General features: G+C 57.0%; 1 protein-coding gene across 3 annotated transcripts in view; it reads right to left on the bottom strand.

Annotated features, from left to right (window-relative positions):
• The window catches only part of ESAM (endothelial cell adhesion molecule), a 56,416-nt gene that overhangs the window by 13,226 nt on the left and 26,711 nt on the right, over positions 1-16,479 (bottom strand). For all 3 annotated transcript variants that reach the window (XM_074977159.1, XM_074977160.1, XM_074977158.1), the window contains one exon: positions 4,885-5,042. In XM_074977159.1, the coding sequence (XP_074833260.1) occupies positions 4,885-5,042 (158 nt within the window). The remainder of the gene's footprint in view (positions 1-4,884; positions 5,043-16,479) is intronic.

Here is a 16,479-nt window from a genome sequence, read left to right as displayed (position 1 = left end):
CGGAGAGCTGGGCAGCTCTAGGACTGAGGGGTTCAGCCGCTACAGAGTGCAGTCTGAGGCAGCGCCAGGGCCTGCGGCACCCAGGAATGCTGCAATGGCTCAGCGGTGCAAGCCAGTGTGGCTGCAGTGGAGTGACGCCGACTTACGCGGTGAGGTGCAGGGCCTCGTTTGGAGTAACAGCCCCAGCAGGCAGCCCAGGGGCCAGGAGAGCAGTGCCTGACCAGAGACAGGAGTACATAAGAACATAAGAATGGCCATAGTGGGTCAGACCAAAGGTCCATCCAGCCCAGCATCCCATCTGCCGACGGTGGCCAATGCCAGGTGCCCCAGAGAAGGAGAACAGAAGACAATGATCAAGTGATTTATCTCCTGCCATCCATCTCCTGCCCTTGTTATGAAGGCTAGGGCACCATACTTTATCCCTGGCTAATAGCCATTTATGGACCTAACCTGCAAAAATTTATCAAGCTCTTTTTTAAACCCTAATAGAGTCCTGGCCTTCACAGCCTCCTCGGGCAAGGAGTTCCACAGGTTGACTGTGCGCTGTGTGAAGAAAAATTTCCTTTTATTAGTTTTGAACCTACTACCCATCAATTTCATTTGGTGTCCCCTAGTTCTTGTATTATGGGAAAAGGTAAATAATTTTTCTATATTCACTTTCTCCACACCATTCATGATTTTATATACCTCTATCATATTGCCCCTCAATCGCCTCTTTTCCAAACTGAAAAGTCCCAGTCTCTCTAGCCTCTCCCCATATGGGACCCTTTCCAAGCTCCTAATCATCTTAGTCGCCCTTTTCTGAACCTTTTCTAATGCCAATATATCTTTTTTGAGGTGAGGAGACCACATCTGCACGCAGTACTCAATGTGTGGGCGTACCATAGTTTTATATAGGGGAAGTATGATATCTTTTGTCTTATTATCGATCCCTTTTTTAATAATTCCTAACATCCTATTTGCCTTACTAACTGCCGCTGCACACTGCGCGGATGTCTTCAGAGAACTATCCACGATAACTCCAAGATCCCTTTCCTGATCTGTCGTAGCTAAATTTGACCCCATCATGTAGTACGTGTAATTTGGGTTATTTTTTCCAACATGCATTACCTTACACTTACCCACATTAAATTTCATTTGCCATTTTGCTGCCCAATCACTCAGTTTGCTGAGATCTTTTTGTAGTTCTTCACAATCCCTTTTGCTTTTGACTGTCCTGAACAACTTGGTGTCATCTGCAAACTTTGCCACCTCACTGTTTACCTCATTTTCTAGATCACTGAGTGACACCTCCCTGCAGTGCTGGGGAGGAGGACACAGGGTGGCTTTTAGTCAGGGCAGGGACCCGTGCCCAGGGGGCTGGGGGAGTGCTTTGAAAGGGGCCTCACCATGGCGTGGGGAGCGGCAGAGCAGGCTGCTGGATCTCACAGCGAGATGGTGCAACGCGGTGTAAAAGGAACTTGGCCGTCCTATCGCAACCCGGCTCCCTGCCAGTGCTGCACACCTGGCTTCCACCTCGGGGTGCAGCACAGCAGGGAAGCTGCACTGAGCCCCTGTGGTCCCTCCCCTAGGCTCCACCAGCGCCTGCATCAGCCTGGCCCTGCAGACCTCTTCCTCCAGGCTCCTCTCACTGCTCACAGCCTGGGGAGGAGAGGCGCCCCCCACCCCCCCTGGCTGCCCCCGCTGACATCACACGCGACTGTGCATTCGCTCGTTGAGCGCGTGCGTCTCGCCGTGCTCCCTGGGGATCCCTCTGACAGGCCTCCTTTGTGCGGAGCAACGGCGCAAGCAGCCGGAAACAGAAATGGGTCTCGTAACAAACCGGCTCTGTCTAAACCGTGCGGTGCTGCACCACCAGTCTGCTGCTCTTCCAAATGGCCACTTGCCCACCTGCACCGCCCCCGGCAGCTGGCAACCCTGGGGCGTCTCCTCTCACTGAACGGGCCTCTCCTCTGCAACTGCTCAGGCCCAGGTGCTGTAGATGTGCCCAGGATGCTACCTGGGGTGGCGGAAGCTCTGCTTTCTAGGGCTTTCTTGGGCTTGGCAAAGACCAGTATTAGGAACGGCTGTGAATGCAGGTCCCATTTACCGGGGGAAGCAGAGCAGTTCTGGCCGTCAGCAAATGTCACCGTTCTTGCACAGAAATGCTGAAAAAGTTTGTAAGCTAGGGGAACTGGAGCCTCCAAGCCCACAGTGTTTAGTCAGGGAACTAAGGCCAGGCCAGGCCCCTGGGGGACCTGACTTTTATCCCCATCTCTCTGACTGCCTAGCCCTGGGCAGAGCTTGAAAAATATTTCCTTGCATTCCAGAGCCCCAGTGATACAGGCAGCCACCTCCTTTTTACAGAGTAAGTCCCAGAACAACTAGCCTAAGGTGAGCAGTGTGGTGTGACCACGTCAGCCCCTGGGCACAGGAGAGACAAGGTGGGTGAAGATCTTCACAGCACAGCAGCTGCAAGAAGAGTGCCGGGAGTGAAAGGCTGTACAAGGCTTTCATCGATCTAGTGTAAGCTTGCGAGTCAGTTTACTCGCTGTGCTTTCAAAGACTGCTGTGTTTATCAGGACAGCGAATGACCTAAAGGTGCTTCACAACAACATGAAAGTGCCTGTCCTGAGCAGTCCTGGCTCCCAGAATGAATCTTTCGAGTACAAACAGGAGTCAAAAAGGGGGGCTGCCTCATTGCCCCAACCGGGTCTGCGGTTTAGCGCCATCATTTTTTAATCTAACTACTGGGAAGCTCCCTGCCACACTGAACTCGCTTCTAGACACTCGCTTATATCTCACTCCCGCCACACTGAACTCGCTTCTAGACACTCGCTTATATCTCACTCCCGCCACACTGAACTCGCTTCTAGACACTCGCTTATATCTCACTCCCGCCACACTGAACTCGCTTCTAGAACGGATAGGAAGTGGCTCAGGCTTAGCAGGCTGAAGGCACAGAGCAAGATTTGCACCACTTCTATGGTAGAACTGCACTTTGCGGATGACAAGGCAGTTTCTTCTCCCTCTCAGAAAGACCTTCAACCTATGCTGACCGTACCTGCCAATGCTGACACACGCCTCCATCTCATGCTCAACGTCAAGAGCACCAAAGTGCTCCATCAGCCCTCCCCACATGAGGTACCACATGCTCTGTCTGTTGAAATCAATGGAGAAATACTGGGAACGGTCAACATTCTCCTCTGCCTCGGAAGTCCTCTCACGCCCAAGGCAGACATTGATGCAGAAATCCAGCGCTGTCTGAGCTGTGCCAGTGCAGCCTTTGCTTGTGTACAGCACAGAGCTTTGAAGATCACTGTATTTGAACAGATACCAAGCTGCTTGTTTATCAAGCTGAATAGTGACAGAGAGGTGGCCATGTTAGTCTGTAAGCCAACAAACCAAAGCAACAGAAATGAAGAACTTTAAAGACTAACAAAATGATTTATTTGGCAAAGAGCTTTCATGGGACAGAGCCACTTCTTGGATCTGAAGAAGTGGCTCTGTCCCACGAAAGCTCAGCACCAAATAAATCATTTTGTTTGTCTTTAAAGTGCCACATTTCTGCTGTTTTGGTTTGTTCATCAGGCTGTTATTCTCCCAACACTGTTGTATGGGTCTCACACCTGGACTTCCTCCTACAGGCATCACTTGAAAGTCCTGGAGAGGCATCATCAATGCTGCCTTGGCAAGATCGTGAAGGTCAAATGGGAAGACAGACACACCAATATTAGTGTTCTGGCAGAGGCAAAACCCACCAGTATCGAGGCAACGATCATCTGACAGCAACACCGCTAGACTGGTCACATTGTCTGGATATCAGACCATCGAACCCCAGAACAGGCCCTGTTCTCTCAGCTGGAAGAAGGTACCATAACACAGGAGGACAATGGATGTGTGATAAGGACTTGCTGAAGGATAACTTAAAGACGTGCAGTATTGACATTGACATACAAGAGATGCTCGCCCAGCATGGCTCCGATGGAGGGAAGTCCTGCGCCATGGCCCCCTGCGTTTTGAACTTGCCCACTGACAACCTGAGGAGGACAAGAGGCACAGGAGGAAGGAGAGACTGGCATCCAGTCGACATTGAAAGGCTACGGCCGTACCTGGAAATATCTGTCCTCCCTGTGACCGAACTTGCACTTCAAGGACAGACCTTATCAGCTGCTCCAGCCTCCACAACTCCCGTGGAAGGGGACCGTGCTCAGCAACGAGTGATCAGCATCATTAAGAACCAACGTTGCTCCAAGGACACGAGAGACAAGGTTGGAGCAACTTCTGCTGGGGAGAAACACGCGTGGGAGCTCCACCGAGCTCTGCTTCAGATTGGGGAGCATCACAGCTAAAAACCAGGCGGACAGACTTATTTAGCTGTGCCGTGGCATGTACCTTTCCCAGAGAGGATGAGCTCAGCGGCTCAGAAGTTCGTCTCGCCCACAAACAGAGAAGCCAGTCCCACCTTCGTCTCATCAGTCTAAGGGGACACTGAGGCAGGAGAAGATGCTAGGCCTGTGGTTAACCTCCTGAGTCACTTCCCAGGCAAATGCCAATGATCCCCGAGGGCTGGCGTGCTGGAGAGTGGGCATCCACCTCGGGGCGCCATGACCCGTGCCCCAGCAGCCATTGCAGGGCCCAGCCTGTCACACTCGCCCACCAACGAGCCGCAGTTTACCATCGCTGAGAGCTGCTGCGAGCTCCCCCGCCTCACACTGGCATGGAGGAGCCGGGGGAGGGAGCGGGGAGCTGAGGAGTGGCCAGCAGCTGACACAACTCACGCTGTGTGATCACTAATGCAGTCTCCCCCTGGCTGTGGGACTCCTTGCCAAGCCCCCCAGCCAGGCGCAGCCAGGGCCTGGGGCTCCCCCAGAAGGTGTGCGCTTCGCTTCCTGCGAGCATTACCTGCAGACGACTGGCTCCAGGTCTCTCCAGGACCCACGAGACATATGGGCGGTTCTGAGAGCCACTCAAGTACCAGATCGGCAGCACCACCCTCTGCCCTTGAATGGCAGAGACCGACGTTTGGCCCACATGAACTTCCAGCAGCGCTGAGGAGAGACCTGCAGAGACAGAGAGAGACACTCAGTACTGCGGGGGGCACCGAGTGCCCAGAACCAGGGCCTTGCTACAGCCTCCAAACCTGAGCATCAAACCCCAGAGCCCCTCAGCGCCCCTCGAAATCACAGGGTCCTTGGGGGCACCAGGCGCAAGAGAAAGGGGCGCTCCCCAGCCGACAGCACAGAACACTCAGGACAGTGTGAATCCCCTTGCCCTGCGAGAGCACATGGCATCTGAGCTCTCCAAGCTACCGAAGCACCACAGGGAGCTGTGTGGCACAACTCCCTTGCCAGCCTAGGAACTCTGGGGCTCTCTTGTGATGACAGCTCAGCTCCCCTGGAGCCTGAACACGGCGTGGGAGCCATGGCGCTGCCAGGCCAGAAGCCGTCAGTACCTTCCATCTGAGGGAGAAGGGCCCAGAGGGGTCCCTGAGCCAGGCTCTGGCCCCCTTCCGCCCTCTCCAGCCAGCCCAGATTAACCTGGGTTTCTAATCACAAACAGCCCAGCTCCAGCCCTCTCCTCTCTTCTGTTTTCTGGGGAGCAAAGGTGTTACCTGGTCACCGAGGTTACCCATAGCTAGGTCTAGTTTACAGACAGCAGGCACTCCCCTGAAGGCAGCCCGTCACTCACACGCACCCCCGTCTTTGTGGCTCCCCTCAAAACCAAGGGATCATTTTAAAAAATACTTGCGCTTTTGCCTTCTGGTTTCAGAGCCTGTCGGGGGCGCTTCTGTCAGGCATGGGGTTTCTCCCTGCACCTGAGAGACCACCTTGTTTTAACCAAAGCTGAGATTCTTCCCCGCTCTCCTGCCTCCAGGAAAAGCATCAGCCACTGAGCGACCAGCGAGAAAACAGTGCTGGCAGTAGGGGAACTGGCTAAACACATCTCTGGAGTTGGGGAAGCACTGGCATCCTGCACCCACTGCACTGCTCGTCTTTTGCGCATTTACCGCACAGAAGCATGGCCTGCCGCAGCTCTTCCGGCTCCGTAACGTTTGAATTGGCGCCGCTTGCTCAGGGACCTCTTTCAGCCACTCTGATGGCTCCTGATAGCGACAAGCCTGATTCTGACTGTTCCGATTTGTGCCCTGCAGCTGCGGGGTGAAGCATCAGCTGAGATTTGACGGGCTGGAGAGCATCCTGTATCTTTCTGACACTCCAGTCCCCTGGTCCATGCTCAGACAGAGGAGACTTGCCCCCAGGGGAAGGGGAGTTATCAGACAGTCCCTGGGCTTTGCCCACTGCCACTTCCATTGTCAAAAACTTCCATCCTTGCCCTGGCTGCAGTGTTCTTTAGCATCACAGACCAACTCGGTCAGCGGCAGGCCTTGCACGTAAGGGGTAGGGACCAGAAACAAGTTGTCCGATGAATGTGAAAGCACCGTCTCCCTGGGGATTTTTTAGAAAGGGTGCTCATTTGTGTTTACATTAGTGCCAGCGAGGATGAAGCTGCATGAGTGGATTCTCAGGGCTGTGTCTCTGCAATCAGCCTGGGCTCTTCTGCCCACAGCATACATGCAGGCAGGCTGCCAGGTAGATGCAATAGATTTCTGTGCGATGGGCTGTTCGGGGAGGAGGTGGGTTTTTGTACAGCATCAAGTACATCATGCGGGCAAAAAGGCACCCGGTTTGTGACTGAAAACTGGTATTCACAGTCAGTGCTAGGCTGGGTCTGTGCTATGGGGACAGAGCCATTTGAGATATGCGACTCCAGCAACAGGAATTGTGTAGCTGGAGTTGACGCATCCAAAACTGATTTTTCCTGCCAGCTCCAGAGTGGGAGACAATGCAGCTGATGAAGTGGGTCTTTGCCCTTGAAAGCTGATGCTCATACATTTCTGTTAGTCTGTAAGGTGCCACAGGACCCCTCGTTGTTTCTCCCACTGACGTCCCTTACTCCTTGCAACTGCTGTGGGCACTAGGGTCGGCGGCAGAGCCCAGAGGGTTCGATTTAGTGCATGATGGACGGCCACCGCATGGAGCGCAGCTGTAACCTACACGTTGGCTGCCTTGCACTGTACGCCACTGTATGGCAGGGGGCAGAGGATGCAGATCCTGTCCCGGCCCATCCCCTAGCACCTGGCAAGGCCACTTGCGTCCTGTTTCTATTGGGTGTGCGCAAACACTGGAATTTGGAGGGGCCACAAAAAGCCATGTGAGGAAATGGAAAAGATTGCAGCGCGCTGATGCAGTGACTAGGAGAACGCAACCAGGGTCCACAAAAAGAGCAAGAGGACAGACAGGGAACACGAAAGGCAACTTCCAAAGCCGATGAGAAATATTCTGAGGTGCATGGAATTAGCCCGTGGAACGCCAGCCCACCAAAAGGCCGCTCATGGGCAGAATATAGACATACGCAAACGGGGCCCTCCAGAGCAGTAACTTGCAATGGGAGATGCAAGGTGCAAGCTGCACCAGGGGCCCAGGCTCAGAAGAAGCATCTCCTCTGAGCTGGTTACCCCACAGCTGCCCACAGGGGCTCCCGCACTGGGCTCTGAAGCTCCTAGGCCCAGCCACGCGGGGGCTGCCTACCCTTACAGGAGACTGACTTGCTGGGGGTCACGCTCCCGGGTTCAGCGCAGCACACCAAGCGAGGACACGCTAAGTCGAGCGGCTCTGGCGCTCCTGGCCTTGCGAGGAGGAAGGGACGGCCCTGGGAGAGGCTCTCCTGTCCACCTCCTGCTGGGTGGCTGGTGGCAAAAGCCCATGTTAGCTAAGCTGACTCCAGCCGTGCCGCTCTCCTCGCTGGATCTGCCTCTCTGAAATCGATCCGGCCTCCTAGCATGGGGCTGGCTTGAGAGAGATGGGGCTGCGGGCTGGGACGCCACCTCCAGCCACCCGTGGAAGCCCCTTGTCAGAGAGTTTGAGCCCGAATGGGGCTCTGCTGTTTGGAACCAGAGCTCTCACCGAGCTCCAGCAGCGCGTGCCTGGGCGTGACCCTCCCTCGTCCCCTTCTGCTGCTGGCGCAGCGTTTGCTGCGTTGCTAAGAGGAATATTCTTCCCAAAGCTCAGCAGGTGCATTACAGGCCTGTCACCCCACAGCCCTCACTCAGTGCCCCACAGAGCTGGGGCTTCAAACACACCTGGTCTGCACATCAAGGGCGCCTGTGCTTGGAATGCTGGCCCAGGCCAGAGGCGCACAGAGCCGGATGCCTAAGTCCAAGGCTCATTCCCTCTCGCCATGAAAACGAATGGAGCAAAACCCAAATTTGCTTCCAGCCCAGCCCAGCCCTCCACAACAAGAGCAGGTGGCAGTAGAGCGCCGCTGGATCCTCCCTCTCCGGGCACCGCACCCCGGAGCAGCAGCAGATGTCTTGCCTGGGGGATGCGGATGTGTCATCTGCCTTCAGATGGGAGGGAATTTCCGGGAGCTGGAGGTTGAGCATTCAGCAAGAGGATGCAAGACAATGAGAACAAGACGTTTCCTCCCCACAGGAGCTGCTCTGACATCAGGCCCAGCCATTTCCACAGGGCCCCGCCAAGAAACAAAGCTCACGACAACAACAGGAAGCTGCACTTATTGCCATCTTGATAGAGCAGCCAGTCTTGGTTACATCTCCTTCCCAGGCACTGGCTTCCCGCAGGCTCCTCCAGCTGCTTGTTCTTGCCTTCCCAGGCTTCTTCCGCCCTCTGATCAACATCCTCTGCAGCTGGTTCCACCCCCTCAGCCCATTCGCCTGCCACACGGGGCCGGGCACCGTGGGGTGGAAGCTAACCTCTCAACTGAACACACGGCTAGTCACTCCCAGGGGCCAAAGCTTTGAGGACAGCACCCCTTCAGAGGGCGCTCTCAGCAGATCCAGCCCCAGAAGCACCCCTGCAATTTGCAGCCTTAGCGTGCTGCGAGGCTTGGCGGGAGGGAGCAAGTGACAGCAGGTTGCACGTGAGAAGGTGACCCAGCAGACAGTGTCTCCATTCCAGCCTGGGGAGGGGGTCTTGGGTTTGGGAGCGGCACGTGCGCACGAGGTCTCTGCACCATTAGATTCACAAGGCAGCCCTTTGTAAGAACCAAACTAACAGAACGGAGAGGATCCGTGCCCACTTCAAGCAGATTTCCCACCTCCAGACAGGCAGAGGGTCCAGCTGGAGAACAGGCAGTCTCAGCCATGAACCCCTGCTGCAGCAGAGCTATTAAGGGGCAAGGCAGGCCCACGATCCCAGGCAGGGCAATGACAGAGTCTAAACACGGCCTTCAATGTGGGAACAGGAATGAGCTTTTCCATTGGCAGCGCCGTAGCTCTGTCAGTACCAGGGGCTGACAGAGACCATTTGTTGACACACTTCTGCTGTGACTTTGGAGCTACACACAACTCTTCTGGAAATGTGAAGACAAGCCCTGCATGGCTCAGCTGTGTCTCCCACCAACAGAAGTGGATCCAATCCAAAGGCGAGCCCTCGCCCACCTGGTGTCGCACAAGTTACCCGAGTGTGTGAAGAGGTGGTTGAGTGGCAGACGATGGTCTGGAAATGAACATTCCAGTTTTCATTGTTCATAGGCCTAGACGTGCCCGGATCCCAGCAGTGCGGGGACAGCCTGTAGGGCCTCTGCCACGGGCCTGCCAAATGGGAAGACCACAGATGGTGCAGGCGCCTTCCCAAATGCCAAATGTTCTTGCTGCCTGAGCCTCCCACAGGTGCCTGGCTCCCAGCCCCAAATTCTAGGGGAGGGGTCTAGCAGGGCCTTGCTGGAACGGGGTGAACTCTCTCCACTCGCTCCCCTGCTGTTTGTCGGCATGGCCCAGCAGTGGGCTGCAGTTGCAGGGTATCCCAGGTGGGGGCCAGTCATAGAATCCCAGGGCTGGAGGGGACCTCAGGAGGTCATCGAGTCCAGCCCCCTGCCCAAAGCAGGACCAACCCCAACTAAATCATCCTGGCCAGGGCTTTAATACCGCTAGGGATGGAGATTCCAACACCTCCCTAGGTGACCCACTCCAGCACTTCACCAGCCTCCTGGGGAAATGTTTTCTCCCGATATCCAACCTACTCCTCCCCCACTCATAAATAAGTATTTTGTAGTGCTAATCTCCCCACTCCCTCCTCCCCAGCACTGCTCGTCAGATGCAGGGCAATTAGCAACCTTCTAAAATTAGCTTAATCTGATCTCCAGTGCAAGTGGTAGAGCTCTCCGAGTGCTCGGCTGAAGCTCTCTCTCCTTGGAGCTCATGGCCTGGAATAGCGACACTTCCCAGAGGCTCAGGAGCCCATGTGCTGGTGCAGTGTGTGTGAATGGCATCCTATTCTCCGGCCAGTTTCAGGCTCATCTCACTGGTTATTACATAGCACCACTGTGGGCTGCTTCCCTGCCCCTCAGGGCCGGCAGCCACAGGGTCGGGGGCAAGGATTGCGCAGCTGAAGTGCATGGGGATTAAGTGACTAGCCAAGGTCATGCTGGCAGAGGAGGGGATTGACGGAGGGTCTTTTCCCAGTCCGGCTGCAACCACCCAGGCTCGGCCCTCCTATCTGGCCCTTATTAAACTTCACCCAGTCTCCCCTCGTCAGTGTCGCTACAGCAGGGAGCCCTCCGCCTTTTCAACGCTGCAAGCGGACAGCTCTGCACTAGCTCCCGCGGAGAGCGCCCAGGCAAGACGCTGCCTGTCCCTGGGATGGCGGGCTGTGCTCCCCAGAGTAGGCACGGTGACGACACGGCCAGCGGGACAGCTCTGCACTAGCTCCCGCGGAGAGCGCCCAGGCAAGACGCTGCCTGTCCCTGGGATGGCGGGCTGTGCTCCCCAGAGTAGGCACGGTGACGACACGGCCAGCGGGACAAAGTGCCTCCCGGTGCCCTGCCTGGAACGTGCAGGCACCCTCCAAACTGCCGGAGGGTGGTCGAGAGACCATTTCCCAGCAGTGCGGGAGCACGTCGGAAGGAACCTGCTGGCGAGGTCAGGAGTGCACGGTTGGCAGGGGAGAGGCACAGAGCTGTAGCTGGAGCTTTACTGGCCTCTACTTGCTCTCACACATCAGGAGGCTGGGGCACCAGCCCCATCTCTGGGACGCGCTACCTGGCTCTCCTGGAGGCTGACTTAGCTGAGGGTAGCAGGAGCCCCAGGTCTGAGTCCCAGCCCCACGCTGCCTGCTGCCTGCTGCCAAGGCCGATACACCCATTGACTACCTGCCACCACTATGCCTCTGTCACGTGACTGCTCCCCAGGGCAGGCCACAGACCTGAGCCATAAAGTAATAGCTCCATTATTTCATATGGGAACAGGGCATTGACCCTTCCCATGGCTCTGGCACCTGCACATCAGCGTGCACTCCCGGCTCCTCACCCGTTATCGGCTCAGACTCATCCCTGCTCCCCAGGTGCTGGGGCCCCTTTAAACACAGCAAGGCATTGGCTGCAGAACTCCCTCCAAGGCCCAGCCATCCCAGTGCCAGGCCAGAGACCTGGCTTTGAAGGTGACCGCTGCAGGGCAAGGCTGTCTCGGTGTTTGTCCCCTGCAGGGACAGGGAGCTGGTCTCCAGGTGCCACTGTGGCATGACCAACAGCCAGCGCAAGCTGATTAATCTCTGGAGCCCAGATCCCAGCCCCAAGGCCTTGCCTGCTACATTACCGAGGGGGGATTTAAACTGGTGTTAGTTATGCGGGTCTAACCCCAGCACGGACAGCAGGGCCTGGTCTACACACAAAGGTAGGTCGATGCAATGTGCCTACGTCGACCTCACTGGGCATGTGTCTACCTCCGTTCCAGCTTCGTCCGGTACCCTCCCCACAAGCAGCGTAGAGACAGGGATACTCCACTTGGGTCGACGCACTGAGTGTCGAGATACTGCATAGTTACGCCAGCCCTTACTGACCTCCAGCAGCTTTCCCACAATGCCCTACACTGAACTCTCTGGTCACCATCATGAACTGCACTGCCCAGGGATCATGGAGACCAGAAGCAATTATGCCATGAAAGGCCCATTCCAAACTTACCCCTTAGCTTGCTCCACCTCCACCATCCAGCCCAGCAGAAACTTTTCCCCCTCTGCTTCACAGCTAATATGCCGAGCACAGCAGGGAGCTCCTCGGCTTTCACGTGGTTTTGCTGCTGGGACTGTCATCCCCCGAGTGATATCATGTCGATGTACCTGTGGCTGCTCTGGAGCTGTGCCTGCACAGCCGTCTGTCCCCACAGGCCTGGCGAAGCTGGCAGGGTCAGCTGGGCAGTCACATGCAATACTGGACAGCTGCTTGGGGCTCACCATGCTGGGAAGCCAGGAATAGCAGCAACCTCTCAAACCCCCAGGGGAACATTCAGCTGCACCTGCGGGGCCAGTAGTTAACTTGTTCCCTGGTGCCATGCAAGCAGCCAGCGAGTCAGGGGAGCAAGAGGTAGGCTGGGTCCCCCAGGGTCACTCCTGGCATTTCAATATTCCCAGAGGTAACTTGCTGCCCAGGACAGAAATTCCCTGCTTTAGCTTTGGGAACAGAGCAGCATTCTCAAAGACATGAGCCTCACACCCCTTCCCTGACCAGCCCACGCTGAGGGTGGCGATACCCCAGCCTCTGTGCTACCGCTTTCTGTTGACGTAGGCGTGCCCTTAGTGCACACATTCCTACGTGGACATCTATTGTTCCGTCACAGTGGGGGCGGGGATACCTCCATTATGTCCTGCACATTGCCCAGAGCGACAGACCCGTGGAGCAGGAGGTGATTAATGGCCCTGCACGCTTGCATCACCACGGCCCCTGGCGTGGGTGTCCTGGCTCAAAATCGATCAACAGCAATCTGGTGTCACAGCGCGATCACTGCTAGGTCCCCCACTCTCAATGCAGCTCTGGCACTGGGGTCCCTGCATGGGAGGGCTGGGGGCAGCTCTACACACAGATCCAAAACATGGCCTTGCACACCCAGAAGGTCTGCGCTGCTGCACCTCAGCCCCAACTTGAAAGACGGTGCGATCTGGGGCTGGTTTCTCCTGCCAGGCCACTGCTCCACTTGTCCATGACAGCCACTTGAGCGGTTCTTGCCCAGTTCTGCAGCAATCTATCTGCACGTAATCCTGCTCCCCACTCATTCGGTCCCTCTCCCAGCACTGCAAATGCCCCAGGCTCACGCGCCCGGAGAGTAGAGCCGAGCAGGCACCATGCTTCTGTCAGAGACGGAGGCAGATGGGGGCCGGGGAGCACGGGATTTTGAAAACAGATGTGAAAGTGATGGGCTGCAGGTGACACTATGGGAGGGAGACAGTTGCTAGCTGGTCCCCTGTTCTCAGTCAACCCTGCACTACTTGCTTCAGCACAGCACGTGTTGCCAAAACTTTCCACAAGACCGTGCGCCGGATGGTGGCATATGGGCTCACTGCATGGTGCCTGGCTACAGGCACGCCTGGTGAGTGTGCACACCAGGCACACCTGGGCACAAGCAGCATTCCAGCTGCGGCAACTGTTTGCCCACATCCCTGGAGGCGACAGCTTGTGGCATAGGTGTGACCTTGCATTCCGGCCGGCGAGGGCTCTCTGCGCCAGTGGCTGCTGCTCGGGACGAAGGTGATGCTAGATGGGGAAAGCTGCTTGCTCTCCCTCCAGACAGTGGCTCTAGGCAGGTCCAGCTGGACAGATTCTCCGACAGAGACAAGATCTCAGCCACAACCAGCGCCCAAAATGAACCGACTGGAGTCCCCCTGTGCAGAGAGGCCATTGCTCATGCACGTCCTTGAGGAACCTCCGACGAGGCCTGGGGCAGGCCCGTTTCACCGGAGGACGTTCCCCCACACCAGTACTCAGGCATGTGCTTTCTAACAAGGACAGGGGTCTGGGATGTCCTAACAGTAGCTATCAGGCTCCAGGTTTGCAGAGTCTGAGCATAAACTGTCTCCATGAGACTTCTGGGGCTTAGAAGAGGGATTTCAGGCCTGACATTTCCTGACACACGCACTGACAAATGGTAGCAACCCACCAAGCTCATCTGGAACCACTAACCTGCCCGCACACAGACCATGCTCCGAACTCAGCCAGCCCTAGGACAGCTAACCAGGGACACAGGGCTCCATTAGCCGGAGAAGCCCAGACAAGGTGGTTGCCAAGGGAGGGGGCAGAGGGTGTGTGGCGAGGAGGGACATGGAGCAGCGGGGAGATGGCTGCCTGGAGGTGCTGTCTGCAGGCACTGGGGCAGGTCTCTGTCCCGTGTCACAAAGGCCAGGGTGCTGCCAGCATGTGCCAGCCACCCTGGCTGGAAGTGGCAGCAGTGGTGGAAAGGGGCCTGGCAGAGGGGATTTGGGAGCTGCCTCTGGGCCAGCCTGGTTGGGGCGCAGGTGGCTAGTCTCAGGGCAGTTCCCCATTCCCTCTGACAGCCAGGTGGGGCTGCAGTGCACCGCTTGGATAAGCTCCCTCCAGAGATGGCCACTGCCCCCAGGCCTTACCTTGGGGATGGCTGCTCCTTTTCCCTGGGAAAAGGAGGAAGGTCCTTCCCCCCAGCGCTCACCAGGAGCACAGGGAGAGGAGCTCTGCTGGGAGCCATGCAGCTGCCTCTCAGTGGGCTGGGCTCGGGCAGCCGAAAGGCTGGAATGGCCCCTCAGGGGCAGCTGTTGGTCCCACATGAGGAGCATGGCTCCTGCGTTGGGTGTCTAAAGGAGACTCAGCCCCACAGCGGGCAGGGGAGACCCTCCAGCCTCAGCGGCACAGAAGGGGGCTGGCTGTGCACTGCCGGGGTTTGGCCTGCCAGCTCTGTGGCTGCCTGAGCACGTGCCAAAGGCAGCGGCAGCCTAGGCTGTGGCTGGTGAAAAGCATTGCTGAGCTCCCAAGAGGCGCTGCGAGGAGTCCGAGTGCGGCCCGGGGAGGGGCTGGTGGAGGCCTGTCCTGGCTGTGCCTAGCTGAGCCCAGCACCACGGCAACCAGGTAAGATGGAAGGGCCTCTGAGGTGCAGGAGGGCAGGTGGTGATCCAATGGATGGCTGCACCCCTGAATTCCATTCTAAGCAAGGTGAGCCCAGCCGGGCTTGCAGCACAGACCCAGCGGCTGTCCCGGGGAGCCGGCAGGGGGCTCAGAATGTTAGGGGGAATGGGAAAGTTTCATGATGGAACCTGACTCTCCCCTGCACAGCACCAGCACTGGAAACAGAGAGCCACCAGGGACTGCGCAGAGAGAGGCTCGCGTCCCACTGAACCCAGCACAAGGAGCCAGCAACGGTGCCCTAAGCACTGACTGTCTCTGCAAATGTGCGCAGAGCAGCCTGGAACAACGTCGGATCCTCTGCAAAGTGCCTCCTGTTTCACTGGCCACAAACTTTCACACGCGCCCAGGGCCGTTTTTAGACTCCTTCGGCTATCTGCTTGGCCCAGCCCAAAGGCACATTTCCTGACAGCGTCTTCCCGTGCCCAGGCAGGAAGTGCTGCCGAGGGCGATAACGCGCTCTCTAAGGAAGACAATAGAGTCCTAGATTTGAACAATGTAAGTGAACGGGCACCGCCTGACCCGGCCGCACTGCATGCTGAAGGGAAGGTTCAGCCCCATCCCAGTCCCCTCTGTGCTGATTAACCACAGCTCCCCCAGTGAAAGCTGCAGGAGTCACCCTCGGCAGACAGCCTGTCACCAACGGGCATGTTTGGGGCACAACGCATGGCTAAGAATAGCTAACTCCGTGGTAAGAACATAAGAACTTAAGAAGTGTCAGCTAGAGGGAAAGGCCCCTCGGCTAACGAGCCAGACGGTCTCTGGAACGAGCCTTCAGCTGACAATTGGCAAGGAAGTGGTCCAGGAGCAACCTCTGTTGATGGTCTGATTAGAGACTGGCTGGTCCTGGCAGTGCCTGCCCTGACAGCTTGCTAAGGGTTGCAGTGGGGCTATAATACAATGGCTGCAACTGTGGTCACCTCCCAGAGCCAGTTCCCCAACCGCTGCCCCCGTAGGGTGCTACTGGGCCTGGGAGTCCCAGTGACTCGCTCATACGCTGGAGATCTACTGACTCCAAAACAGAGGCTGTGTGCTTAAACCGGGCTGCTGGCCGTGACCTCGGCAGCTCCCCGGGAGGCAGTCGGGGAAGCAGGGCTTTTCCCATTGCTGCTCCGGGCCCTTGTATGTGTTTATTCCCACAGGAAAAGAAAGGAAGCAGCTCCCAGCTTACTGGCTGGATGTCAAGTTAGAGAGAAGCTCCCCAGCAGCTCAGGGCTCCCACACCAGCCGGCTTGTGCGCAGGGGAAGAGGCCTGCTCCTGAAGCTGGTCCCTGGGGAGGAGCGCTGGCTTGCAGGGGATGGAGTCCACTCCCAGCACACCTGCGGCCCACACTGCTGCACAGAGGGCATCTCCTGGCTCCAGGGACCCCTGCAAACACAGCTGCCCGGGACAGCGGAGGATAGGGGAGGGGTGATTGTCTGAAAGTCACATCCCCTATGGGGCAGCAGCCAGACCTAACCTGACCGAGCCCTGGCTGGGAACCAGGTCCCCGCTGTGCTCCCTCTCCACCACACAGCTGGGCTGGAAATGGCCCACAGGGCAAATCCATTCCCTTATGCTGC

The sequence above is a fragment of the Carettochelys insculpta genome, chromosome 25 (genome assembly GCF_033958435.1).
Source record: "Carettochelys insculpta isolate YL-2023 chromosome 25, ASM3395843v1, whole genome shotgun sequence".
In the NCBI taxonomy this organism is placed as follows: Eukaryota; Metazoa; Chordata; order Testudines; family Carettochelyidae; genus Carettochelys; species Carettochelys insculpta.
The sequence above is the reverse complement of the archived record's forward strand: the minus strand, read 5'-3'. Positions and strand labels throughout refer to the sequence as shown.